This window comes from Mustela putorius, unplaced genomic scaffold (assembly GCF_011764305.1).
Source record: "Mustela putorius furo isolate JIRA1106 unplaced genomic scaffold, ASM1176430v1.1 tig00003909_pilon_pilon_pilon, whole genome shotgun sequence".
NCBI lineage: Eukaryota > Metazoa > Chordata > Mammalia > Carnivora > Mustelidae > Mustela > Mustela putorius.
Window position 1 is genome coordinate 1,060,734 of NW_025422057.1, and position 27,874 is coordinate 1,088,607.

Consider the following 27,874-nt stretch of genomic DNA (forward strand, 5'->3'; position numbering starts at 1 on the left):
GAGCTGAGGCTTTGCGGTATGGGACCCGATGGATGTGTTCTGCCCACCGCATGGACATAGATGTTGGGGGGGACCAAACGGTGGACTCTGGCAGGTTTCATGGTGGGCCCCCCAAAAGGTCCACCCAGAACCTATGAACAGAATCTTGTTTGGAAAGAGGGCTTTTGCAGGGAAGAACTGTAATCAAGGTTAGGATCTCAAGCTGCTATCATTCTGCATCAGGGCGGGCCCTAAATCCTACGGCAAATGTCCTTATGAGGGAAGAAATGACAAGGACACACACATGTAACGCCATGTCTCAAGGGAGGTGAGACTGGAAGGACACCCCTGCAAGCCAAGGGACACCAGCATCGCCAGGAGCTGCCAGCCCAGAGTTGGGGCGGGCTCTCTCTCAGGACATCCAGAAGGAAGCAGCCGGGTTACGGCCTTCATCTCCGACTTCCGGCCTCCAGTGCTGCGCGGGGATCCATTTCCGGCCCCACTTTGTGCTGCTCTGGTCAGGCAGCCCTGGGAAATGATGTGCAGACCGACGGGTTACCCTCGGAGTCTCTGCTTCAGACCTAGCACCGCGGTGGAGGGGCCCATCCTGGGCGCAGTGCGGCTCCTCCTCTGTCTCATCCTCCAGAGTCTTCGGGAGCCGGGCGGCCTCAGGACCTCCAGAACCAGCCCTGCCACCAGCAGCCAGAGGTCCCAGCACTCGAATTCCCAAGGCCCTGCCTTCCTCCCCCGGCAGCTCCAGGGCTGATGGCCCCTGGTTTCCACTTCCTGCCAGGGAGGAGGCTCGCTGTGGGCCCCGCACACGGGTGAGCACCAGGACTGGAATCCCGTCGAGCTTCTGCTGCCCGTTTCCCGGGGCTGCTCCGGTATGGCCCCCCCACCCCCGCCAGCGAGTCAGGCAGTCTGAGCGGAGTTTGATCAAAGGGCTGTTCCTGAAGATGCGGCCAAGTGTCAATGTCAGAACGGTGACCTCAGACGAAACCTACCTGAGAACTGGAGGCAGTGCTGGGTCCCAGTTATGTGACCGCTCGACTCGGTGCTTTTTTGGGCAAATTAGAGACCAAGGCACGTTTGTGCTTGGGCTTCAGAGACTGAGCCTCGAATACAAAGTTGAGCCCCAGCTATTCTGCGTTCCCTGTCTCAGGGGCACTCACTGTCCCCCAGTGACCCGGGCCCCTCCTCTGCTTACACACCGGCTTGTTCGTGCCTTGGGGCCAGCATCCTCGACTCCAGGCCACGGGCCTTCAGACGGCTGCTGGTGTGTGCTCAAGTTTCAGAACCCTGCCCAGCCACCCCTGAAGTGGCCCCGTTATGGTTCGCCACGCACGATCCCGGGTGCGCTCCCGCATGCTTGATGTGGTCGGCATGTTTATCTGGTACTGAGTCCTTGGCAGTACCCCATCACGGGGACGGGACAGCTAGCCCTGAGCTAGCTTCTGTTCCTGACCAGTGTTAGCAGCAGTGGTGCCCAGGGACACTCTGTTGGCCTCACTGCCCCCTTTCCACTCACAGGTGGCCCCCGTTCCAGCCTCCCCTGAACTCCATGGCCACCTTTGTGGCTGCAGCGACCTGGTCTGCCTGCAGGTGAGGCCGCGCCCAAGCTTTCTGTCTCCTGTTCTGTGCACCTGATCCAGCTTGCATATCTGATCCTTGGCCTTCCTGGGACCCTGTGCCATGGCCAGGCACAGGGGGTCTCCCGGACAGAGCCGTGGCCTGAGCCCTGAGGCCAGCTACAGGCCCCTGGTAAGAGCTGGTTCCTGCTTGCTTCTGCTGGGGCCGGTGAGGGACCCACCACCCTGGGGCACAGGGGTCTCCTGAGAGGCGCTCAGTGTCTCTGAGAGGATTCTTCCCGTGTCTTGACCCTGGGGCGAGTGCCTGGTTGGGCATTTGGGGCTCTAGTTCAGTGTGCAGATGTCCTCACTCATCTCTGCTGGTCCCCTCACTGTCTTATGTTGAGCCTGGTGCCTGTGAGACAAGAGTCCTGGTCACTTCTGGAGAAGGACTATCCATGCCCACTGCCCGCTGCCGGAGGTTGCCCTGTGGCTCCACTGCTCCTCTCACCGCCCCCCCCCAGTGGCCCTGGCCCGTTGTGCTCCCTACAAGCCCTCAGGCTCTCCATGGCCCCTGTAAACTTTCCAGCCGCTTTCTGAACCCATTAATATATTTTTTCTTTCTAAAGTCTTGTCTTAGAGCTCCTGGGTGCTGAGGTTGGTTGGGCATCTGACTTCGGCTCAGGTCATGGTCTCTAGGTCCTGCTCAGCAGGGAATCTGCTTCTCTCTCTCCCCCTGTGCCTCTCCCTATGGCTCATTCTCTCTCTCTCTCTCAAATAAATAAAATCTTTATAAAAGCTTGTCTTTTGTTCTCTAGGGGGCAAAGGGGTAGGTTATACCTTTTTATTTTGTTTCTGCCTGTTAGACGGTCTGGGAAGGAGAGGACACGAAGCATGGTCAGTCTGCAGCGGACAAGCCGAGCGAGACTGCTGTGGGTTTGGGGGAATTCTGATGTGCAGCCCTGGGTGACACGGCTCCAAGCATAGCCCCCACCTCACTGCCCCCCCAAACATATTTCTGCTTTTGCTCCTGCAGGATGAATTCCTACAGGGCGCCTGCTCTGTCAGCACCCGCGACTGGCAAATCGCAACTGTGCACAGGAGCCCTGGACCAGAGCTGCTGGCTGGAGCTCCCGGGAGGGAGGCTGAGCCCAGTCTGGGAGGCCTTTGTGTCCAGACAGGGTATGAGCAGGTGTCGGGCCAGGCAGTGGGTAGATGGTCGGTGGCACTAACCTAGGTTCTGCTCCCATCAAAGTAACTGCTCCCCTCCGGATGGCTTACCCCGCATGTCTGAGGCTGGTCTGCAGGTGGTCCCAAGTGACTCGGGCTCCCCCTTACCCAGGCCAACTCTGGCCCAGAAATAAAAGATCACCTCTGCTCACATCTCATAGGTCAAGCAGGTCATGGAGCCACGCGGAAGGTGGGGGTGAGCATAGCTTTCCATGAAGAGAGACCATTGTGGGGGACCACCAGGACTGAGGACCGGGAGCTGGGGTGAGGGCTGCAACCAGGAGAGGGGCTGTGAGGTCAGGGCAGAGCCCAGGGTGGCTGAAGGGCGTGCATGGAAGGGGGATCCGCGGCGTGGGAGATCCGCGGGGACGGGGATCCGCTGTCGCCGCGGGGAAGCAGGAGGCCCTTCCAGGATTTCACTGGGCGGGGGCGGGGGCGGGAGGAAGCAACCCCAGGCTCTGGGCCTGCCTGCGGGGCAGAATTTAAGGCTTCCACAAGTGAAGCCATCACAGATGAGATTCTTCAGTGACGAGGTCCAGCGCGCAGGGAGCCAGGGCATGCGGAAGGCGTCTCCTGGGGCCTCGGCTGTGCTGCGCGCTTTGCTCCCGCGGTTTCCCGTGGCCTCGCGAGCAGGTGCGGGGGAGGCTCACAGAGGTCAAGCCACACCTCGCGCCCCCCCCCGAACACGCCGCGAAGGCCGTGGAGGGCCCAGCGGTCCGCGCCGAGGCCCTGTCGGACCCGGGCCGGGCCAGCGGACTCTGGCCAACGCGGACGCACGGCTCCTGGGAAGGCCGGCGACGTGTACCCGGACCAGGGGCTCCCGTTCCACCTCGGGGTCCGGCGGCCTCACTGGCAGGACCCGGGGGACCCAGCCAGGGAGACCCCGGGAGCGCGGGTGCACGAGAGCGTGAGTGTGCGCGCGCCCGCAGCCCGGCTCCCCGCGGAGGGCCCGCCCCGCCCCGTCCCTCCCCGGGAGCAGCCGCAGGGCGCGCCGGGCATCCGGCCGGGACTACCGGCCCGCACGCGCCGACCCCAGCCCAGCCTCGGCCTCCCGCGGCCGTTTCCCCGCGCCCCTTTTCCGGCCTGGCGCGCGGCCTCGCGAAGCGCTGCGCCGCAGTATAAAGTTGAAGGCCGCCCCGCGTCCGGCTTTGTTCGCGAAGGCCGCGGGCGCGAGGAGACCCAAGGGGGGCCCTGAGTCTCCAACGCCCTTCCCATCCCTTGGGGTCCCCAGGATGCCCGGACGGAGTCGTGCCCGTCCCTCCCTCGCTCTCGTCTCCGCCTCCTAGTCGGTGCTGCGGCCCCAGTGTCCGTGCGGACCAGCCCCCTCCAGGTGGGCTGTGGGACCCCCAGCGCGGCTCGCCACCCCCTGCGCCTTCCCGCCGGGTCTCCTCCCCGCCCCGCCCCCGGCGCTCGGCCCCGCCCCGACTCCGCCCTCGGCCCCGCCCCTGCCCCACCCCCGCGCGCGGGCAGTCGGCGGCACCGGCCCCGCAGCCAGGACGGGCCAGCGCCGAGGCCGGGGCGCACGGCGAGGGCTGCCAGCCGCTCCCGCTCCCGCTCCCGCTCCGCGCACGGCGGGCGGGCCATGTCCCCGGCTCCGGCCGCGGCGCGCACCCAGGCCCGGCCATGAGGAGCGGCGCGGAGCGCAGGGGCAGCAGCGCGGCGGCGCCCCCCGGCTCGCCGCCCACCGGCCGCGCGCGCCCCTCCGGCCCCGACGCGACCCCGGGCCCGCCGCCGCCCGCCGCCGGCCAGCCCCGGGCCCGGGACTCGGGCGATGCCCGCGCGCAGCCGCGCCCCCTGTTCCCGTGGAGCAAGTGGAAGAAGCGGATGGGCTCGTCCATGTCGGCGGCCGCGGCGCGGAGGCCGGTGTTTGACGACAAGGAGGACGGTGAGTGCGGCCGCCGGCGGGGGCCCGGGCCGCTCCGGGGCCAGCGCGGGGGCCGGCGTCGCGCTCCCAGGGGCGCCGCGGCCGCGGGATTTCCTCGTGCGGAGTCGGGGTGGGGGTGGGGGGCGTCCCGGGGCGTCTCGGTTTCCGAGGAAACTCGCGGGCGGTGCGTGCGGTGCCCACGCGCGCCGGGGCTCCCGCCTGCGTCCTCCGTGTCCCGCGGCGGCGCAGCGTGCGGGAGTGGGCGGCGGCCGGCCCTGCGGGCTGAGGGTCCGTGGCCGGAGCAGTCCGGCCTTAGCTGCCCCCCGCGGCCGCGGCCGCCTGCGTTCCTGCTCCTGTCGGGGCGCGCGGCCGGGCTGCTCCGCTCCGCCGGGTGCGCTTCCGGAGAGAGATGCGTGCCCACAGGTGGCCCGGCCCCCGCCCTGGGAGCTCTCGGCCTGCGGAGCAGTGTGTGGTGGTCCCGCACGGGCTCAGATGTGCGGTGGAGATGGCTTTGCTTTTGTGCAGAGACCTGCCCTTTGGGGACTCCCTTTGAGAGAACTTCCCCTCGGGTCCTCCGGAGGGAGAGCGCCTGACCCGGACCACCCACCCGCATCTCTGGAGTGGCCTGGAGGAGGCAGCGCCTGCAAAAGACAGTGACAGGCCACCTTGGACGTGGCAACGACTGGCAGGGAGGGTCCACCTCTGGGGCCCTGGCCCTGGCATAAATTCACACGCAGACACACAGCTCTTTTCTACAGATGTCGTGCAGATAATTTAAATGGTATGAGGATGACACATTTGATGTTTTTTTGACATTTTCTTAAAATACTTGAAATATGCATTTTTCATCTGTAGGCAGCCTGCAAAGGTAGGGTGGGTCTTTTATAATTGTAGACCGCAGCTCCACACAGGGGGCCAAGCTATTCATTCTGATAAATAATTTAAACCTGATAGGAAATCACAGTAGTACGACCGCAGGCCAGTGGTGGTGAATGTGCAGGCCATGCCCGGGGGGGTCATCGGCACAATAGAGAGGCTGCCTTGGGCTGCCCAGGGGGTGCTGGGCTGCTCAGCCTGGCCACGGTCAGTAGGGAGGGGCATCTGCGACCTGGCAAGTCAGTCCAGGGTGTCCTGGGTCTGCCTGTCATTGTGTTCTGAGCTCTGGGGCAGCAGAACTCAGCGCTGCGACTGTTTCCTATGTTATGCATTTTTGATTGAACATAAATATTCTGAGTAAAGAAAGCCCAGGCTGCATTAGGAACTGATGGGGAAGCAGACTGATGTCTAGCTTCTCTGGCTGCGTGATGAGAAAACGTCTGAGAGACGCATCCGAGTTCAGCGCTTGCTGGCGTCAGCCAAGAGCTGGCCAGTCTTGCCGTGTCTTAGCCTTGTGCTGTCCAAGGCAGAGAACGTGGAGAGAGAGAAATCGATGTCGCATGCGGCTGCCTTCAGCTTTTTAACGTGCGGTTTTTCTATTTGCTCATGGTGTGTTATGGCTCAGATTTCAATGATGATTAAAAAGGCAAAAAGAGCACAGACTCTGTTGACACTGCTCACAGTCTGATTTGGGAACTCTTCGGCACATCCCCCGCCCCTGTGAGGGCCTGGAGTAGGACGGCGGAGGCAGCAGCTGCTCCGGCCATGGGGCGGTGGGGGCTGACTCTGGCTACAGGTGCCATCAGGTACTCGCTCATCCCTGGGCACGGCGGCCACATCCCCCAATTGAACGCCCCGTTGGGACTCCTCCAGGCTTTGCGTGGTGAGACTGGGCTTAGCAGCCGTGGGCGTTGTTGGTCTAGACGGCACTTTGTCCCACGTGTGCGTGTCATGTCGGGGCGCTATGGCTCAAGCATCCGGCACAGGCTTGTGGAGGGCCGTGGGTTTATTCAGAGGAAAGGAATGGGGTTTGGGGCGGAGGAGGGAGAGTCAGGGAGGCAGGCAGCGTTCCCTGAGCCCCAGCTCCCTTCTGGGCCGGGTGTGGAGCCCCCCCCCCCAGCCCCTCCAGCCAGGGGTCGCCTTTCTCCTGCCACTGTCACTGTCAAGCCGGCTTGAAGAGGCCGCGGCACGGTGCTGGTGCCGGTGCGGGAGAGGAGCATTTACTGGGACTGCACAGTTGCTATGGCGACGGAAGACCTTCTGATGGATTTTTTGGATTAAAACTCCCAATTAATATATCAAGTTCGGCATGCAGAGGAAAGGGTAGAAGAGGCGCAGTTTCACAGAGCACCAGGTAAATCCCAGCTGAGAAGCGCGGTTGTGATGGACAAGTGTCCTCATCTCTGTCAGTCCCGCGGGGTCTAGAGCCCGTGCTTGCTTGGCGGGGCCCGGGCGTGGGGTGGTCTCTGCGTCTCTGTCCCACACTGGAACCAGGGGCCCCTTTCCCCGCTCCCCCTGACGCCACGCCTCCTCCGCTCCCATCTCTCGCCGACTTCTGGGAGCTGTGGATCCGAGCCTGCCCGGGGACCTGCCCTGCCTCGGCGGCCCTGCCCTGGAGCCGTGCTCCTCTGTGAGCCCTTTCGTGTCTCGTGGTCTCGGTGTCCCATGTGACGTGAGGCTGGGGGCACCCGCCCTTCTCCGCAGTCACGATCAGTGCTCAGACCCCAGTGATGTTAGCTTCCGAGTTGGGGGGCGACGAATCACCGTGAGGTTTGCTCCCCGAGAAAGGACTGGGAGTAAGGAAGCCCCTGAAGGCCACATACGCTGGCCTGGGTCTGTTGGGTGGGCGGACAGCACGCCAGGGCAGGAGGCCACCAGATTCTCAGGTCACCTTTCTTAAAATGTAAAAATAAATAAGTAAATAAACCCTTTGTTTATTCCTAATTACAGAAGCATGAAGATGTATATGTGTGCATGCTTTCCTGTTTTTCCTAAAATTGTCCTAAATAGGAAAGTCCAGACGCGTAGGGTTAGCGCCGAGACTCCGCAGTGAACGGATCAGGGAGTGTCTTCTGCGGCTCTGCTCTAGGAACGTTCTCACACTTCCAGCCTGTAGAGAAACACACTTTTCCTTTGATGCAGAAGCGGATTGCGTCCCATACGTGGTTTGGGCGTAACCTGCTTTCTCACTTGGTGGGTGCTGCCGGCATCTGCTGGATCCGAAGCATGTGTTGGCTGGGTTCACACAAGAAGCCTTCGGACCTGGCTGGGAGCTCCACTCCATGGCCCCCTAAAACTGTGGCTGCCTGGTCCCCGCCCCCAGGAATCCCTGCTGCGGGTGGGGCTCCGCACCCCTATCTTGTCAGGCTGGTGGTTCTGACCAGTGGCCAGGGCTGAGTCCCTGCCCTTCAGCCTTCCTCGGTGTAGACGTGACGCTCTCTGCTTCCTTCCTTTCCTGCTGTGGGACACTGGGCTGTTCCTACTCTCCTGAATATCACAAACAGCCAAGCAATGAGCATCTCTGGGCCTTCAGGGTCCTGCAGGTGTGGATGATCTTGTCGCCCCCGAGTTGTGTCCATGGAAGGCATCTTGACACAGCTGACCCGCTAGCGTCCTTAGGAACGGTCCCTCTGTGCGCCAGGGGCTGTCCCGGGCGTGCCTTCCGTGATGGCCCCCGAGGATGTGGCTGCTGTGTGCAGGGTACCCAGACCCAGAGGGACGTGGGGGGACTGGCAGCGGACAGGGAGGGGCCCAGGTGAGGGGCGCAGAGCGCAGAGCGCGGAGTGGTGGGGACGCAGAGCCAGCCAGCGCCCGTTCCGGGCATGTTCAGGCTTCCCTGAACCCTCACCAGCTCTGGCTGCTAGCGATATTTTAAATTTCTAATCGTCTGGAAGGTAAAAGGATTATACGAATACGTTGAGCTTCTCTGACTACTGGTGGGACCTAGGGTCTCTTTGCTTCTCACATCGGGCGTCTGTCTCTGTGGATTACTGGTGCCCACCTGAGCCCGTGCTTCCTGCGGGGACCGTGGCGCCCCATGTCTTTGCCCTCTTCTGGGTCTACCAAGCCGTACCCCAGATAGCCCTTCCCCACCCCTGCGCACGTGTGCCGCCTATCTTGCAGTGCTGCTAGGGTTTTGGGTACGGATGTGTTTAATTTTCACGTGGTCAGATTCATCAATAGCTTCCTTTCTGGCAGTTTCCGGTCAGGGTGTCCTGTTACTGCTGTGCCGTTCCCATTGACAAGCCTGGGTGTGCCCCTCCTGCTGCGTACGTGGAAGCTTCCAGTGCGTCTGGAATGCCGTCTGGCTCCGCAGCCAGGGGTCTTCTTGCAGGGGCCCCACTTTCCAAGGTTGCGCACATTAGGCTGTTTCCACGTTGGAAATGTCCTGTGCTGCACGTTGGCTGCTGGTTTTGTTGGACCGTGAGCAGGATCTCCTCGCGCACAGCATGTCACCCCGGCCGGTGCGGGGACGAAGGTGCACCTTCTTTCTGAAACTCGCATCCAGGAAAGGCTGCCGTGCTGCGAACCTCACTGGTTTCTCGGGGTTTCTAGCAGCTTTGCTTAGCCTCGCTCGGCACCCGGCCGTCGACCGGCAAGGAAGGATGGTCGGCGCCTGCGTGGTGACGCGCCCTGAGAGCTCGCAGGCCCGAGCAGGGCGTCTGGGCGCGCGCGTGGCTGGCCCCACGGTGCAGACGGGGCCCTCGTTTCTGGGCCAGTCTGGTCTTTGGTTATTAGGAGCCTGTGTCCTTCCCTCCTGATGCGGCGGCGGTCTTCTGTGGGGCCCAGACTCGGGCTGACGGTGGTTCCCACCCCCTTCCCCACTGCAGGTCTCCGTCGTTGGTCAGAAGCCTGGTAGCTGCAGACTGTGGGGTCTCTACCAGCCAGCAGGAACGGTGCCGAGGCCCTTGGTGTGGTGGTGGGGATCCGGGCTCTGGCTGGGTAGGACGGCATGCGGTCCCTTGGGAAAGCCCCCTTGTGGGTCCGTCCCTGGGTTTCTGGGTCCCGGAGGCACTCAAGGTGTTTCTCTCCCCACAGCTGACAAGGCTTGTCTTAGAATGGACTCTGGACCTACTGTCACGTCAGCTCTGCATGCCTGTCCATTTGGTCATATGTTTTAAAGTGCTAAAAATAAGCTGATTTTCTTTTAAAAATTTAACCACCCAGCTTTCTAGGCGAGAGGTAATGTCAGAATGCAGTGGGGGTCATTTTTGCTCAGGGCTTCTCTCTGGGGCTGTTGGTCTGAGAGAAGCAAAGCCGCGGAGAAGCGCTTGTTCTGCACAGGGTCAGGGCCGCCCAAGCAGGGTCTCCGGCCATCACGGGTCCCCAGGGATCGGGGGGATTCTGCTTCAGCAGGTCTGGGTGCAGTCCGGGAGTCGACGTGTCCCACCAGCCTCTGGGCGACATCCCCACTGCCAGTCCTCCAAGTCGGGAGGGCTGGGCAGATGCACAGCAGGTGTGGCTGTGGAGGGCAGGACACCCGGGGCTTGGTGCGCAGGGCAGCGGGCGTTGGATGGGAGACCCCCCACACCCTGGTGGTCCTCTGTGGACATGCTGGCTCTTGGCGTGAAGCTGCTGGGCAGGGCATGGCACCCTGTCTCTGGTTTGTCCACGAAACCACCGCACGTTCCTTGGTCTCCCTTCATTGCCCGCGAGGACCTGGCATCTTGCCTCCAACCCCCCCCACCCCCGCCCTGGGGCTGCGAGTGTGGCCAGCGGCGTGTTGCTGAGGCCTGTGCAGACACTTGTCCCAGAGCTGGCCACTTGGAGGGTGCGCAGGCACGGTGGGTTCGGCCCCAGCCCCAGCCCCAGCACGAGGGCCTCTGAGGGGCTGATGGGGACGGTCTGTCCTCCTGGGGGGCCCCGGCAGCCTCTCGGGCCCTCCCGAGAACACGTCGGTTCTTATTTCAAGGGCCTGTGCTCAGTTCCCTGACCGTAGGAAGCTCAGTCCAGTTCGACACTCACCCTGGTGAGAGACCGGACCTCCCGCCTGGTGTCGCTCCTCCTTCCTGTCCACACTGTCCTGCCCCCTTGGAGCTAGGTTCCACCACGCGTCTCTGCATGCCCGCCCCGCTGCCGTCTGCGTGTGACCACAGATCAATGTAAGGCTGTCACAGCTGCTCTTGCTCCTGGCCAATGCGCCAAGCGATGGCTGGACCTTGCTGTCCTCAGTGGGCAAGTCTTCTCCATCCCGCTCCCCATCCATTAGCGGGGATCGATCTGTCTTCCCCTGATGGCATCGCCGTGCCGAGCTCGTCTTGGGGTGTGCCCTCCCCCAAGCGGCCAGCTGGCCGGGCGCCCCACAGGACATGCCGGGCTCCTTCCCTTCCCCAGACACCGGCTGGATCCAGATGCTGAATGATTTTAACGACCAGAATTTGAGATGATTGGGGAGAAGCTGTAATTAATAAAATTATTGTTATTTTTAAAAATCTGGGATGCCTGCTTCACTAGAAAATGTTCTGTCATTGACCTAAAATCTATTATTTTAAAAAGCGAGGCAGGGCCGCCCAAGCAGGGTCTCCGGCCGTCATGGGTCCCCAGGGATCGGGGGGATTCTGCTTCAGCTGGTCTGGGTGCAGTCGGAGTGGCCGAGGGCAGAGGGCAGCCGGGGCGCTCCCCCAGCTCGCCCCACTCAGCTGAGAGAAGAGCCGCCCCTCCCGGCCCACGTGTCCCCCGAGGCGACATGGAGCCCATGGATGGCCCCCAGCGCGGCGGCTCAGGCGCAGGCCCGTGTCGCTCCTGTGAAAACCCTGGGGATGTTATTTAGGTTCCAAAGCCAGGAGAGGGTGTGGGTAGGAGTCACTGTCGCCCCCCATTTATTAAAAATAGGAGCTGAGTACATTCACTTTCTCACAGTGATTTAGAAAGTTGACTTTAGAAAGGTCTCTGCTTTCAGAATTCACATCATGACTCCTCGTGCTTTGCATGCACAAGGCAGAACTTGTGGCAAAAGCAAGAAATAGACGAGTCTGTCACTTCTTTCTGTCACTGCAGCCGGCTCGGCGCGGTCGCTCGCGCCCGTCCCAGCGTGGGTTTCCTTCGCCCTTGCCGGCGACCATGCGCAGGCGAGGCGGGGTCTGCCGTGCGCCCCGGGCTCCGCGTCCAGGCCCCGCGCCTCCCCCGGCACCTGGCTGGCCCGCGTCCTTCCCTCCAGCTGCCTGCGGGGGGCTGGGCGGGCAGGGTCTCCGCACCCTTAGATTTTCCTGGTGATGAACCGCCCTGAAACCTGGTGACACAGCGACCCCGTTCTAGTCTGTCATGACGGTGGGGGGCGGGGGGCGGGTGTCCCTGCTGCCCGTGACGCCTGCAGAGCCAGGACCCCACGGCGGTGTCCTCGGTCCCCAGCGTGGGTCCTCACTCCCGGCACCCCGGGTCACGTCCCCGGGGCTCTGGTTCCCGCTGTCCGCTCTGTCGTCTCTTCCCGTCTCTGTCACTTACCCCTCGCGGCTCAGTCCTGCCCCTCGCATCTCTGTGAGCGTCTCTGTGAGCCCTTAGGCTGGGAGTGGCTCCCCCGGTGCCTGTGGCTCAGGGTCCCCTTGTGGTCCCCGAGCAGTTGTCAGCTCTGGCCGCAGCTCAGGGTGGGGGGGGCCCTGCTCCCAGGCCAGGTCCCCACCACGGGGCTCTCCATGGAGCTGCTTGCGTGGCCTCACGCGGTGTTGGCCAGCCTCTCCACGAGCCAGGAGACAGAGGAGGAAGCCCGGGTGCCTTCTCGGACCCAGACTCCGCGGTCCTGTGCAGTCCCCCCCCCCCCCCGGCCTATGCAGGCCGCGTGTCTCCAGCCAGCCGCCGTGCCCAGCCACACTCAAGGGGGTCAGGTTCCACCCTTCGAAGCGAATGTCAAAGACTGTGTGGGCATATTTTAAACCAGCAGCTGTCCTCCGTGGTCTTGGGGCTTCTCCGTGTCCACTGGGCTCCTCAGTGGGGCACTGGGACTTCCTCCCGCCACACCAGGTGTGCTGAGGCGGAGGCACGGGAGAGGCGTGGACGGGCACCGTGTCGCTTCCACCACACTCCGCGGCTGCAGCGGGTCTCTGGCCCAGCTCAGGTTCAGGCGAGGGGACGCGCAGCACCAAGACTCTGACCCTGGGGGTGGCCGGCCGGGGCTGGCTTTCAGATGGAGTGGGACAGGGCAGGGGAGGGGAGAGCAGAGGAGGGCCAGGATGAACTCGAAGCCCCCTGGTATCCGGCCAGCCTCTCAGGACATCAGGACCGCTGCCTCACACCTGCCCTCGCACTGGTGCGTGAGTTCGCTCTGGGCCACCTCGAACCTGGGGCCGCATGGGATGCTGGTGTGGCCAAGGGAGGACCCAGCAGCACCTGTGCAGCGGTCGCTGCTTCCGAGTCCCTGAAAACCCTGGGCCGCACACAGCTGGGTTCAGGCCTCTGAGGGAAACACAGGGGGCCCAAGAAGCCGGGAGGCTGTAAACCTCTGTCCCCACCTGGTTATGGACACTCTGCCGGCGAGTCACCAGCATCCCGGCTTCCAAGGCCCCTGTGCTCCGGGGGCCCCACCTGTGGCTGTCCTCGGCCATGTCTGTTTGTGTTGGCCCAATTCCTGTGTTTTCTTTTTCTTCAAGAATCAAGGTCATCTTGTGTTTCTGAAGTTGCATTTTAGCTTCTCGGGCAGAAAGGATGGTTTGCAGAGTTAGCACGTGACAGAGAGTGGGGTACAGGGACACAGGAAGGGCGGGCATCACAAAGACAGGGAGCTCTGTCCCCTCGTGTGACCCGCGTGCCGGCGCTAGGGGGTCCTGTGGTGGTGTTTGGCCGTTGGAAAACCCAGGGTGGGCCTGCCGGTCCCGTGGGCGCTCGGGGCAGCAGGCGGGGCTGGTACCAGGCGGGCGGGCTGCGGCGGGGAGGCGGGCTGTGGGGCTCACAGGGGAACTGTGCCTGCGAAGGGAGACTGCAGGCCTGGGGGGCGGGGGCGTCTCTGTGTTTCTTTCCGAGGGCATGCTGTTGAACTGGGAGCTGGACCAGTGATTTGGATCCTGTGCCCTTTACCCAGAGCCTGCGACAATCAGAAGGCCCCAAAGTGAGCGGCTGAAGCCCCCCAGAAGTCGACGGTGCAGACGCCAAGGCAGGGGCCGTGGGGACGGAGCCCGCAGGATGCACTCCGTGGTGGGGCCCCCTCCCGGCCCACGTGGGCCCCGGCTGCCGCTCCCGGCCTGCCTCCCTGCGGACCCGGCTCCTTTCCAGGCCCGCCGTGCTCAGGGACTCGGACGGCGTGACCAGCGATCCCGCCTCCCCGTGCTGACCACGCCCTGGCCCCCGCCAGCTGAGTGTGAGCCTGTGGCCCCTGTGTGCTGAGCGCGTCCCCGTGGTCCCCGCAAGCTGAGTGTGACCCCGTGGCCGCCAACCAGGCTGGTGATTAACAGCGTCCCGTTACCCTCAGACGTGTCCCGCTTCGGGTGATGGATTATGTACTGCTCACCCAGCCGGCAGGCGCCGTTGCCAGGATGATCCTTTCTTTCTTATTTTCTTTTCTCTCTCTCTCTCTCTCTCTTTTTTTTTTTTTAACTTTATAGCTTTTTATTATATAATGAAAAGTGACAAGAAAAAATAGGAAATTCAGTGTCTTATGTAATCTCAGCACTGAGACCAGAGCCCCGTGTGTCCATCCGCCGCCTCCTGGCCGCGCTCCCATACCCAGAGCATGTGCAGCTTTTTGAAAACTTTCTCCTTATGAACTTATTCTAGAACCTTGTAGGCCTAGAGCCAAGTCGGGAAAGCAGAGCAGCGAGTCCCCGTGCTGTTTCCAAGGAGGGCCCTGCGTCCCTGTGGCACGTCAGGGGGCCCCGCTGGTCGAGCCTGCGGTGACAGGTCGCATCCTAGCCAGGTCTCGTCGGGGACACAGACCCGCAGAGCAGGTGCACGGGCGCACGTGGGCACGTGTGTCAGGGCATTTATTGTGAGGCGTCGGCTGTTCCCGCAGCCAGGGAGGCCCACAGGCATCGGTTCACTGTCTGCAGTCCTCGGGTCCAGCGAGGCGAGGGCAGCGCTCTGTCAGCGGGCTGCGCGGAGCCATCCCCAAGGTGAGGCAGGAACGAAGGCAGAAGCCTCCGCCCTCCTCCGTCGGGGCCTCGGTGGACGGCCTGATGCCCACCCTTGCTGGGCTGGGGTTTTGCTTGACTGAATCCGCAGATGCCGGTGCTCACTTCACCTGGAAACACCCCAGATGCACGCAGGATAGTGTGTGATCCAGGCGCCTTGGCCAGTCAGGTTCACACATAGAATTAACAGTCACGACCGAGTGAAGCTCACAGTTCATTCAGATTCCAGTGTTTACTTACTCTCCCTCTCCTGTGCCAGGCCTCACGGGACACCCCGTGGTCTCTCCTGACATTCCTTGGGCCACGACAGTGTCTCAGCCTGTCCCTGTTTTTGATGACCTTGACGGTTTTGAGGATGACTGGTCGGGTGCTTTGTGGGGTTTGTCTGCGGTTCTCCCGGTGGTTACGCCGGGGTCTCAGAAAAAGCACTGGGGTCCTACCGCAGCAGGTCCGTCTGGTCCCTGCATGTGTTGACCTTGACCCCCCCGGGCTGAGGCTGCTTTTCAGGAGTCTCCCCTGTCGGGGGTCTGTCCTGTCCCCCGCACGCTGACCTTTGGGAAGGACGTCACCGTGCACACTGACCGCGGATGGGTGTCACACTCCACTCCGTGACAGAGGCCTCGATGTGATCTGGAATTCTGCGAAGATCTCCCCACACACACCACTACACTGCCCTTCGGGTCATAATCCAGTGCGGCTCTGTTCCGTTCTCCTCTCTTATTCCAGCGTGGGCCCCCGGGAGCTCTTCAGTGGGCCCCCGTCCTCGGCATACCCCCATGGCTGCAGCCTTCGGAGCGCTTCCTTCCTTCTGGCACAATAGGTAGGTCCTCAGCCCAGCCCTTGGCTCAGCCAGCTCTCCGGGGAGCCCCGGTCCTTCTGTCGGAAGGATCTGTTGGGATCCAGGGCCTGGACTCCTGGGAAAGCACAGTCTGAGCTCCTCACGCCCCTGTCGCCACGAGCTGTGTTCAGAGTGCCGCTCTCTGGCGGCCGCACGCAGAGGGAGTGTGAGTTCACACAGCTGCTCTGGAACCTGCTCGTAGGCCCTGTGGGAGCCGCACACTCACACGTGCCCCACGGCAGAGAGAGGGCAGCCCTCACGTCCAGAGCCAGTGTGGACCCGCTGCCCCAACCCCCGCGGGTGCCCCTGCCCCCCGCCCAAACCTATGACCCGTTCTTTCAAGCACCCTCGTGCTGAGATGCCCCGGACCCCCAGCGGTACGAGAAACAGGGACCCCAGCCTGGTCAGCCTTAGACCATGTCTGCCGTCTTTGACTGGGGGGCAGCACCGCACCTACAACCCGGCACGGTATTCCTAGGAACAGACCCAGCAGAATGCCCGCGTCTCTGCCCTCCCGGCCCGACCTCTGGAGGCTCTGGGATGGCAGGAGGAGCTGTCCACGGGGCCGGTGCTGACGGGAGGACGTGGAGCCTGCAGGCCCGGCTCGGGGGCGCCAGGGCTGAGCCCCGGTGCGTGTTGTGCTCAGTCCACGCTTCATAGCTGCTGGCTGCTTGTGCCACAGGCTCCTGAGGTGGGCTGGGCTGAGCCCTGTGTCCTTGCGTCCCTGGGGGTCCCGTGGGGCCAGGCGTCCTGTGTGCTTTCCACATGTGTCTGTGGAGCGAACAAACGGCGTGCGGCGTTTCTCCCGTGCCGAGACTGCTCTGCTTGAGGCCGTGTCTCTGTTGCTCCCGTTTCCAGCAAGACCGCCCAGGACTGCTTTGTCCTTGCAGTGTCCAGCCCTCCGCGAGCCTGCGGCCCCACGCTCTGGGGAAGGTCCCCTCCACGTGGCTGAGCATAATATCCAGTGTCCAGCCCTCCTCGTCCCTGGCTCATGGCAGCCCCGGGCATGCTGAGCCCCTCCTAGGTCCCTCCTACCCCTCCTCCATGTGGTTTCCCGGACACCGCCCTCCAGGCTTCTTCCCGGCCCCTCGGCCGGTCCTTCTTTCTTGACTCTGTCTTGCTACACTCGCGCATTGGCCGCCTCAAATGTCGTCCATATGCCGACTCCCAAATTTACATCTCCAGCCGGACCTGCCTCCCACGTCGCAGACTTTTCCGTCCAGTCTCCGACTCGACACCACCACTTGTGTTTCTCGTACTCTCACGTTCGGCCCCTCCAGATTCAAGCTCTGTTGCCCCAAGGGTTCGACCCCTCCTTGGGGCCACACATCCTCCCCAGGCTCCTCATGTTCCCAACCCTCGAGTCTGACCACAGCCCCTGCTGTGTGGCACCCTGACCAGGCCCTCCATGCCCACTGCCCGCCCCTGCTCCCTGTGGCCACCAGCCCTTTGAACGGCATTTCTGTCTCTGGCTTGTGTGCATCTGAGCCAGCAGACGGCTCATCTGTTGCTTCTGGAAAGCATTTGTGTCCCTTGAGAAGGTAGGTCCTGGCTCTGGGGGACCAGGCACAGGGCGATCCCGGTTCCCCAGCCGGCAGCAGCAGGACCCTCGTGACGGCCAGACCCTGGCTTCTGATCTTGACCACTCTGTCCCATCTTCTCTGGCGGCGGCTTTCTGTTCAGGGCTGTCAGAGCCGCGAGGTCAAGTCGTCTGGTCCCTCAGAATGACAGGTCCAGGAAGCCGGGCTATAGGATGCATCCCGGCAGGGGTTGCGGTGGAGGGGGGGCTGCCCCAGCTGCTGGAAGGAGATGTAGGGGACTGACTGCACTTGCCTTTGGGCCACGTGTCATGGATGAATTTCGGCAGAGGCAGGTGCAAGTGTCCCCAAAGCACTTTCCCTGAATTCGGCTGGAAGCACTGTGTGTGGGTGGGTTATGAAACGCCCATCTGACAGAGCCGGGAACCCAGCTGATGAGCAGGTGTGAGCCTCGTGTCCAGGCCCACGGCCGCCACCCTCCATGGAGGGTCCTGGCACCTCCTGGGCACCTCCATTGCACATAGAAGGCTTCAGGGCCTCAGCAGGGTGTGGTTTGGCCCACGGGGTCCCCTGGATGTCCTCAGGCTGAGCCGGGGGCTGCCTTGCACTGGGTGGGGCAGGGGGCCTCTTGAAGCCAGGCCGGCTCCGCAGCGTGGGCGTCAGGACCCGGACCGTTCCGTGTGGTGGGGGTGGTCCCCTGCCCACAGGGCATTAGTGGCATCTGGGCCTCCACACATGGGGGCCAGCGGCAGACCCCCATCCTCCTCTGTGGCTGTCAGTCAGACATCCAGCACTGCCGCCTGTGCCCCAGGGTAACACCGCCCCGAGCTGAGAACCACTGCACTCACCGGTGGGTGCACCGAGCCATGATTTTTCTGAGGCCACCGGCTGGGAAGTGCCATCGAGGCATGGCTGAGGGTTGGTGTTCCTCCCAGAGCATCTCTAGGGGTCCCTGGTGCTGGGGCTGGCAGGACATACTTCTGCATGTGCGAGCACATGTGGGCCTTGCAAATCTGGAAGAGGCCTGCTTGCTGCGCAAGGTTCAGGGCTGTGCCTGTCCCGGCCGCCCACTCCACGGGGACATCGCCTCCCTGTGGAGGTAGGAGGTGCGATGCCTGGTGTGCCGGACTTTGCCGTGGTGGCCTTTGGAGGGAGCCATCCGGGATGTTCTCGCTCCTTCTGTCTTTAAGAAGCAGCTGGGGTGGCTGAGGGCCTGGAGGAGTTTTGTCTTTGCAGGACCCCAAGGGCCCCCGCAGAGGGAGCCTTGGAAAGGCCCAGGGCTGAAGAAGCTGGGACTCTGGGGAGGGCGAGACCCGCCTGCCTGCCACGGCCCGCATCTATCTGGGGCAGGAGGTTAGGATAGGCTGTCTCATGCACACAGGTGGATGTGGAGGCCGTGCTGATATGTCCAGCAGCTCCACTGGCCTGGAGTCTCCAGCAGTGGGCCTGGGGGCTGTGCCAGGGGGCTGGGAGACACGGTTTGGGCGGCACGCCTCACTTCACGGGACACAGGGCCCGCAGTCCTTGGGAAGCTGAGCGCCCCCCCCTTGCGGTGTGACACGCGTGTGTAGACCCACGTGTGCAGTCTTAGAGTGAGAGCAGCCCAGACAGCTGAGGGGACCCTGGAAGCCCGAAGCTAGGCGGGGCCACCTGGCTTTGGACCTGCGTGGGCATGTCGAGTGGAATCCAAAAGACCTTTAGAAAATGATCTTAAATTCCTTTTAATTAAAGAAATGCCGTGCCCCGGAGAGCGAGACTTGGCTCATCTGCAGACCGAGTTAATAGAAAGGTCCCGAGAGGCTCCGTTAATTACACGATCTCACAGGATCTTCGCTCCTGATGCGGTTCCCACTGCTGTCACCTTAGTGAGCAGATAACACCCCGCGGCGGGCAGAGCCGCCCTCTGTGAGGGAGAGGCGTGGGAGGAATGAGGTAGGAGCCCGTGGTCCAGCGCCCAGGGACAGTGGTGCCCTGTCCCTGGGCCCTGGGGGCGCCTGCCAGCAGCCCAGGCCTCCGACCGTTGGGGCACCACACGTGGGATGTGGGCATGGCTGCGGGTTCGGGACTTGAGGGGCTCTTGGTTTCCGGGGAGCTCATGGAAGCCAGCCTCCCAGATGGCAGTACCAGCAACCTGGCTAAGGAGACTGGCTTTCTGTTCAGAGATGATGCCCTTGCTCATGAGTGTGGGTCTGTGCGTGTGCACGAGTGCACACACATGCCGCGTAGACAGAGACCCGTCTGTAGGAGTTTCCTGTCATGGGAGTGTGAGTCTTTCTCCAGCTCTCAGAATGCCACAAGGGCACGGCTGCGTTGTCTTCACCCTGGGCTCCCCAGCACCTCGCACATAGTAGGTGCTCAATAAAGGCTCATTGCATTTAACTAAGCTGGGTGGAAAGAGGAAATGAGTTGATGCAGAATTAGCCCAGCCCCAGCCAGGATCTTTCTGACCAGACGGTCATCACTCATGCCGGGTCTCCTTTCAGGGACTGAAATGGGCAGGGGCAGTCGGGGCCCAGACCCCTTCTCTCTGGCTGGGCCCTGGAGTGCTTGTGAGATCCAGGCTGAAGGTGTTTGCTGGCCCGCAGGGTGGCCGCCTAGTATCTTAAAGGCCCTGCAGGAGCTCTCCAGCAGGCACGGCCAGATCTAATTGTCACGGAGAGCTGTACAATTATCAGGAAAATTATGCTTCTTACAGTGGCAGATGATGGGTTCCGAAAGTGATGAACACAGAGAGATTTTGGTGTGAGGAACATTTGCGTCCCTCTGATGACTAATGATATGGTGACTTTTCATTTGCTGATTGGCCACTTGTGAGCTTAGTGTGCAAAGTGTCTGTTCGAGCCCTTGCCTTCCCGATCGTGTGTGTGTGCGTGCGTGTGTGTGCGCACTACTCACACAGGATTCTGCGTGAACGCCGAGCTCCTTAGAAGGAGTTCTGTGGACGTTCCGGGTTCCGGCCTTCTGATGGGCGCGCTGACGTCCTTTCTCCCAGTCTGTGCCCGGCCTGGTCTTTCTCCCGGTGTTCTGTTCTGACGAGCAGCTCTTCTACGTCTGCTCTGAAATCTTTGTCTACCTTACAGTCAAGTGGAGGTCTAGGAACAATTCCACATTCATTTTTGGGCAGAGCACGAGGTAGGATGTTTATTTAATTTTCCCATGTGGATACCCAGTTATTCCAGTGCCGTCCCTTGAAAGACTTTCTTTTCCTCACTGGGTCACTTTGGTGCCTTTGTCAAAAGTCTGTTGATCTCCGTGTGTGAGTCTGTTTCTGGGGTCTCGTTTTGTCTTTCCTTATACCAGTGATACGCTCTCTTTACTATGATGATGTTACAGTACAGTGAAGTACTGCACAGTACAAGTCAGTCGAGTACGTCTTCCAACTTTGTTCGTTTCCCAAAATCATTTTGATGATTCTGTATCCTTTGTATATCCATATAAATTTTAAATCAGCTTGCCACTTGCTACAAAAAAAAGTCTGCTGAGATTTTGTTGGGGCTCTGTTAAATCCGTGTACCAATTATAGGGAAAATGGGCATCTTACCAATACCGTGTCCCCCGATCCATGAACATGGTATATCTGATCTGGTGTAGTCGCTCTCCGCGATGGGTCACAGTGCGCAGTACAGACAGTACACAGTGTGCAGGTCCTGTATATCTTTCACTAATTTTATTTCCAAGCATTTTGTGTTTATTTGATGTTATCATAAGTGGCATTATTTTTTATAGTTTTTAGGTTTTCTTTTTATTACTGGCACTTAGAAATACAGTTTATTTTTAAATTCAGTTTTCTGAATTTACGTAAGGTAAAATTTATCTTTTTAAGGATGTTGTTCAACGACTTTTGACAAATACATACAGTCACGCAACCACCACTCAGTCCAGTGTGGAATATTTCTGGCACCCCAGAGTTCCTCATTCCTGCGGTTAATCCAGGTCTGTGAGCGGCTGGCGTGTGGGAGCCAGGGCTGTGCATCTGATCCCTGTCCAGTTCTTAAAGGATATTTTGGAAAATAAGTTCTTAATTTTGGTGAAGTCAAAATTTCTTCCTGTATAGTTTGCTCCTTTTTTTTAATGTATTATTTTGTACTTTCTTTTCTTTTCTTTCTTTCTTTTTTTTTTTTTTCAAGATTTTATCCATTTATTTTGACAGAGAGGGACTTAGTGAGAGAGGGAACACAAGCAGGGGGAGTGGGAGAGGAGAAGCAGGCTCCTCGCTGAGCGGGGAGCCAGACGTGGGTCTCGATCCCAGGACCCTGGGAATCTGACCTGAGCTGAAGGCAGACGGTTAATGACTGAGCCACCCAGGCACCCTAGTTTGCTCTTCTTTTGTGTTTTCTAGGAAATATCTGCCCAATTCCTGGTCACAAAGATTTTTCTCCTTTTTTTCCCTAGGATTTGTACAGCTTTATCTGCTAATTTTCATTCACGTTCTATTTCACGTTGATCTTCGTGTTGGTGAGAAGTGAGGGTCGAGGTTCCTGCCTTCTCCTCTCCCATCTGTCTTCCTTCCTCCCTCTCTCCACCCTTCCCCCCTGCCCCTCTTCCTCCCCCTCCCCTGCTCCTTCGGCAGTGGCATGTCTCTCTGGTCTTCTCACCGATGCCAGCCGTACTGGCCACTGCGGCATCTGGGAAGCACATGTGCTCACCCTCCAGTTTTCTGCTTCTTTCTCGAAATTGTTTTGACTCTTCTGGATTCTTTGGCTTTCCACAAACACGTTAGAAACTGTTCGTCAGTTCCTAAAATACGCTGGCCGTGACACTGACTGAGATTGCGCTGAGACCATCCGTGGTTCGGGGAGAACGGGCCTCTTAGACTTCTGAATCTTCCAGAACACGAACGTGGCAGCTCGCACTGCCCATCCCGGTCCTGGCTCTCTGCAGGGTTTTGTACGTTCCTTACAGAACCTTTTGCTGAGTGTGTCCCTGCACACTCACCGTGTAAAACAATGAGGCGTTAGAGGCAGACGCAGCACAGAGGAGTCGGCACTGACCTGGGAAGGCAGCCGTGCCACCGTGAGCTCCACAACAAGCCCAAGCGGGAGGGGCCCCTGGCGAGCCAGAGAAGCAGGAGGAGGGTGGGTGGAGATGGGTCCACTCTCTGTGCTCACGCAGTCAAGTCAAGAACAACCCGCGTCGTGCTCATCCACCGCCACGACGGTAAGAAGCCCCCTGGCTCCCGCGCAGGCCTCCGACAGCCCCCACAGCCCCGTGCTGGAGGGTGGGGCCGAGTCCCTGAGAGCAGCAAGTGCCGTCGGCAAGGACTGCCGCATCTCCACGGTGTTCTGCACGGGGACTCGGCTGTCGTGGTCCTGCAGAACTCGCTCACTGCTGAGTAGGACCCTCCTCCCCCAGAACCCTGTCCCTCATTCTGCGAAGACTCGCCTTTGTGACGGGAATGGAGAAGTCCTGTTTTTTTCTAATAACAATAATAACAATGATAATAAACTTAAAAAACTGTTGCATATCAACTCTACCCTAAAACCTTATCGACCTCAGCATTCTAGTATTTCATCGGTGGATTTCCTCAGATTTTTCGCGTCGGGATCATGTCATCTGTGAACGTCTCTTCTGTTCCTCCCTTTCTAGAACTTTCTGCCTTCGCGCAGGCTCTGGGATCTCGGTGGAAGTGGGAGAGCAGACTCCCGGCTCCTGACCTTGGGGAGGGCGCTCCGTACCGCGGCGCAAGGGCCTGTGTGCTGAGCTTTCGCAAAGATGCCCTTAATAGGCTGAGGAAGTCTTTCTCCCTCATGTGGTGGGATTTTGTTTGAAATCATTAGTGATGTTGAATCTTGTCAATTCTTTTCCTCATTCTGCGCGAGTGACCCCGTGGTTTCCTCCGTTATTTGCCGCTGTGCTGACTTACGCGGTGTTTGAACAGAATCCCAGCCTTGGGTCCCTAAGTTGCACTTTAATTATTATCGAATTCAGTTTGCTACTATGTCTTCAGGGATTCCTATGTCCACGTTGGTCCAGATTTTATTTTCCTGAGATGCCATCGTCTGGCTCTGGGGTCGTGTCTACACGGGGTTCAGAAAACGGTTGGAGGGACTCCTTCGGCCTGTTTTCCAAGGGAGTTTGCGTGAGTTTCTGCAGTGTTTGCTCACGCTCTCCCGTGAGGCCGTCTGAGCCCAGCATTTTCTTGGTGGGAAGAGCTTAACGACCCACTCAGTTTCTATAGTAGACGTGGGGCACGTGGACTCTCCGTTAATTCCCATGTCGGGTTTGCTGATCGCTGTCTTTCGAGGATCGGCATTTGCCCACTTGGGCTGAGTTGTTGACTTTACCTGCGAACGTGAAGTTGTCCTTTTCCTGCGAACGTCTGCAGGGACACCTCCCTTCTGTTCCCGATGTTTTATGTTTTCTGGGTGACCAGGAGAGGAACGAGAAAACCTCCAGCCCTGCCCATCAGTCTCTTCCCGTTGTTCTGTCTGGTTTGGCCTCCCAGTTTTGCTGCCGGGCGCCTGTGCATCTGTCTGCTCGACGGCTGGACCGTGGCCCTTGTGAAACGTCTCTCTCTATCCCCGGTGATACTCCGTGGCCTAAAGTCCACTTTGATATTAGCTTTCTTTTGGTTAGTATTTGCAGGAGATGTTTACTCTCACCTCATCTAGGAAGTAGCTCTGCTTTTTTTTTTTTTTTTTTTAAGATTTTATTTATTTGGCACAGAGAAAGCGAGTGAGCACAAGCAGGGGGAGCAGCAGCAGAGGGAGAGGGAGAAGCAGGCTCCCCGCTGGGCAGGGAGCCCGATACGGGGCTGGATCCCAGGACCCCGGGATCACCCCTGAGCCCAAGGCAGAGGCTCAACCCACTTAGCCACCCAGGCGCCCCTAATGTCAGCTTTTCATCTGGACTGTTACTGCGTTTACTTTCATGTGAGTGTTGGCATGTTTGGGTTGAAGCCTCCCGTTGCACTGGTTTTCTGTTTTTCCTCCCCCCATCTATTAGTTGTTCACGCTGCTCCTCCGTTCCCACGCGTCAGAGGTAGGGGGGTCTTGTTTGCTGCACGCCTCAGCGCCTCGGGTCTGGGACTGTGCCCTGAAGGCGGCCCTGGTCTCAGGGATGCAGCCCCCGAGTGGCAGCCCTCTAGGACTATTTATCTGGACGGCAGAGGCCCATGTGGCCAGTGTCCGCCGGCGCCGGCTCTGAGCCTGAGTCTTCCCATGCTCTGCACGTGCGCTGCCGCCTCCTGCCCCCCGGGCCTCCCCGTAGTCTGCAAACCCCACGTGCGTTCTGGGTGGTCTCAGGCCTAGTTGGATCCTCGTCTCCTTCTGGAGGCTGCGTGCCCATGTCGGGGGGATGCCCCCTTCAGCGGGCCTGCAGAGGCCTCAGCAGCACGTCCCAGGATGCGGAGGATCTGTGACCAGAGGGGCACGCTCTGCGCCCAGCGGGCCCTGCTGTGTGCCGTGCGCACGTTCGTCTGTCCCGGCCCGTTCCCTCTGGCACTCGGGAGATGGCCGTGCCCCTCCTCTCCCTCGGGACCCCTGGCCTCTGGATGGGGTGGGGGCTGGGACAGCCTTGGAGTGTGCGGGGAGAAGTGGGAGCCATCTGGGCCTGTAGGGCGAAGAGGTGGGAGGTGACAGCTGGCGGTTTCCGTGCAGCCTACAGCCGTCGTGGGCTTACTCCACTCCTTGTGGCGCTGGGTCATCTCCGTGGCAGCCTCGGTCTGTACCCCACTCCGTGCTCCAGGGCCACCGGCTCTGCAGCAGACGCTGGGACCACGAAAGCCAGCCAGATGCTCCCAGCTCCTGCAGCTGCTGCGGAGACTGTCGTCCCCCAGACGCCACCCGGATCCGTTCAGGTAGCTAACCGCGCCCTCGCCCGCTCCCTCCGTGTCCGGCCTCGGCCCCGGGCCCAGGACATGGGTATGTGGGCCTTGCGGCAAGATCAGGCCACCGGTGCTGCAGATTCGCGTGCGGGGTTGGAGTCTCACACCTCTGGGCCCTAGCAACGCACCGGTTTCCTGGGAACACGCCCGCCAGAGTCTGCTCGGCTCCTGCCTCTCCTCAGGGTCTGCCCCTCGGAGGCCCTGTTGCCTTGGTTCCAGGAGCTGCCACAGGCTGACAGCCACTCCGTGCTGAACACAGGGAGGGAAGGCCTTTCCGGGGCGTCCTCACGGTTCACAGAGACTGGCTCCAGCGGGAGGACAGGTGCAGCCCCTGGTCCCGGAGGCCTCTGCTGAGCCTGGGTCCTGCCTGCCCTGAACCTGCCCCGTCAGCACCGTGCCTCCCTGTCCCCTGGGCTCCTGAACCTGGGAGCTATACGGCGGGCAGTCTGTGTTGGTGGTGGGCCTTTGCGGGGGAGCAGGGGACTGAGGGCAGAGCCTCCCCCTCAGCCCCTCAGGCCTCAGCCTCTGAGGGGCTGGGAACAGCCAGCCCTCCACTCCTGGACCAGCTGAGTTGTCGCCTGACCAGACCCATGTGACCCCCAGGCACCGTACCCTCCCTTCCCTCGGCTGACAAAAGTGTGCACAGAATCGCCTCCGCTGGCTCAGCTCTGTGGAGGGGTGGCAGTCAGTGGGCAAGACATTTAGCTGATGGGCACAGCTGAGCACAGCTTAGCACGCCCTTTGCCGTGTCTTCCTAACTGTCGCTGATTTCTTTCCTTAAGTGGGGGCTTCCCTGATGAAGCTGAGGGCCAGCATGGCCAGCCACGAAAGGAGCAGCACGGGTTCACGGTCAGGGGCAGCCGGCACCAGCAGGAAACCTCAGTGGCCACTGTAGGGAGACGCAGTGCGGCAAGCATCTGGGACGGCTATTGCTGGGGCTCCGGGAGCCTCCGGGAGTCCCTGGTGCTCTGGCTGTGCCGGGGACGCATGGCCCGGGAGTGGGCGGCGTGAGGCTGCTGCTTTCTCGAGAATGGTGGCTTTGGTTCTGCCAAGCCTGTGGGGTCCGAGGTCATCAGCAGTTCTCCAGCTCTGCACCGTTTTCGATACAGCCCGGGCTCTTTCCAGGCACAGCGTGGCTGGCCTGTGGCACGGTTCAGGGCCCCAGCCTGCTCATGTGGGGCGGGCTGCAGGTGCCGGGGTGCAGAGCCCAGCGTCCCCTTCTCGGCGCGATGCACAGACACGCGGACGCAAGACTGTGCCCCTGCCGGCAGCTCCCGTCTCGGCACCGAGGGCCTGACCCACCGGGCTGCTGACTCACGGGGGAGCCCTGCCTAACACCGGCTTCCTGCCCTGGGTCTGTGGGCCCCCGAGCCGCCTGCACCTGGTCTCGGTTCCGGCTGCCCCCGAGCTCGTCGCCTGACCTCGACCCGACTCTGGGCCTGTTCAGCTGCGCTCTTCTGCCCTGTGGGGAGGGCTGGCAGCAGAGTTGGGAATAGCTGTGCACTGCCTATTTTTATGTCACATTTAACAGTTTTGTTCCTTTTTGGTTTTGTTTTTGTTTTTTAATAAACAGAGAAGAATAGAGAAGAAAAGAAACCCATAATCTCACACCCTAATCCTTATTGGTGCAAAAACGGACTTGGTGAGCAGGGTGTAGACGTGAAAGCCGCGCAGGGGAGTAGGAAGGGCGCAGCCTCTGTCGTGGGCTCTGCGCCTACACCCCTGTGCCTCTGAGGGGGGTGGGGGGTGCGTTCACACGGCAGGAGCCGCCTGTGCAGGGCTCTCACAGCGTCATAGAAAGCGAGCACCGTCCTTCGGGGTAGCGCCGTCTTGCACGGGAGTCTACCCGGTTTTTATGTCCACACGACCGTCTGCTCTGCGGCCTGGGTGCCTGGGCTGTTGGGACCGTTGGGTGTTGAATGTCTCTGAGACCTCGATGGGACTCTGGGCTTTGTGGCCGCGGGAAATGACGGTGGTGGCGTTGTCGCCTCGAGGGGTGGGAGCACCGGGTCTGGGTCTGTTGTGCTGACGGTCCCCGAAAGCCTGGCCCTGTCCCCCGCCGCCGGGAGCACGAGGGCCCCCAGCCCCGCCGCACCGTCTCCAGCCTGTGAGGGACCCAGACCCTCCCTCGGGCGAGTCACACGCCATCCCCTTGTCTTGTTGACGGACACTCGTACCTGATCACAGGTGGTCACGGCCTCCGTCTGAGCCGTCCAGCCTCCTCCCGGGCAGCTGGGGTTTCTCACTGACCTGTAGAGGAAATTCTCACTGAACCGTAGAGGTGCGCTGTGCTGCGGGGGATTCGCCCTGATTTGTCGCACTCGTTGCAAATGCCCTTTCCCAGCCTGCAGTCAGCTTACACGGCGGTCACGGGTCGTGCGCTGAGCCTTAACACTCCGCATGGGATTCAGCGGACAGTGGAGCCTTTCCTGTGTGGCTTCTGGAGTCGGCCTCTCGTGCTGCAGAATCACAGACAAATTCCCTGTCACCGTCCTGGAGTTCTCCCAGGTTCAGTGTGTGCACACATGTGTGTGTGCCTGTCCTGTGGGCACGCACATGTGTGTGCCTGTATGCATGCTTACATGTGTGCGTGTGTGCCCGTCTGTGTGCGTGTGCGTGTCTGTGCCCATCTGTGTGTGCCCATCCATGTGTGTGCATGTGTGTTCCCGTCCTTGTGCGTGTGAGTGTGTGTGCCCGTCCGTGTGCGTGTGTGCATGTGTGTTCCCGTCCTTGTGCGTGTGAGTGTGTGTGCCCGTCTGTGTGCGTGTGCGTGTCTGTGCCCATCTGTGTGTGCCCATCCATGTGTGTGAGTGTGTGTGCCCGTCCGTGTACGCGTGTGCATGTGTGTTCCCGTCCGTGTGCGTGTGAGTGTGTGTGCCTGTCCGTGTGCATGTACGCGCACACATACACGCTCATGGGTGCCCACCATGTTGCGTTTGGATTCTGCTTGGGCGCGAGGTCCGAGGGCGACTCAGACGTCCCCTCTCCCCTCCTCACGTGCCGACCCGGCGGCCTTCGTCCCGCTGCCGGCGTGTCCCCCCACTTGCCGTGCGCCGTCTGTCTGTCTGGTTCGGTTGCAAACCACGCCTCTCACAGGACCCCT

General features: G+C 60.8%; 1 protein-coding gene across 1 annotated transcript in view; it reads left to right on the plus strand.

The window, feature by feature from the left end:
• The first annotated feature begins 4,295 nt into the window (after positions 1-4,295).
• Positions 4,296-27,874, plus strand: part of STK32C (serine/threonine kinase 32C) — a 67,829-nt gene continuing 44,250 nt past the window's right edge. Inside the window, exon 1 of the mRNA XM_045068593.1 lies at positions 4,296-4,662. Coding sequence (XP_044924528.1) covers positions 4,401-4,662 — 262 coding nt within the window. The 5' untranslated portion in view covers positions 4,296-4,400. The remainder of the gene's footprint in view (positions 4,663-27,874) is intronic.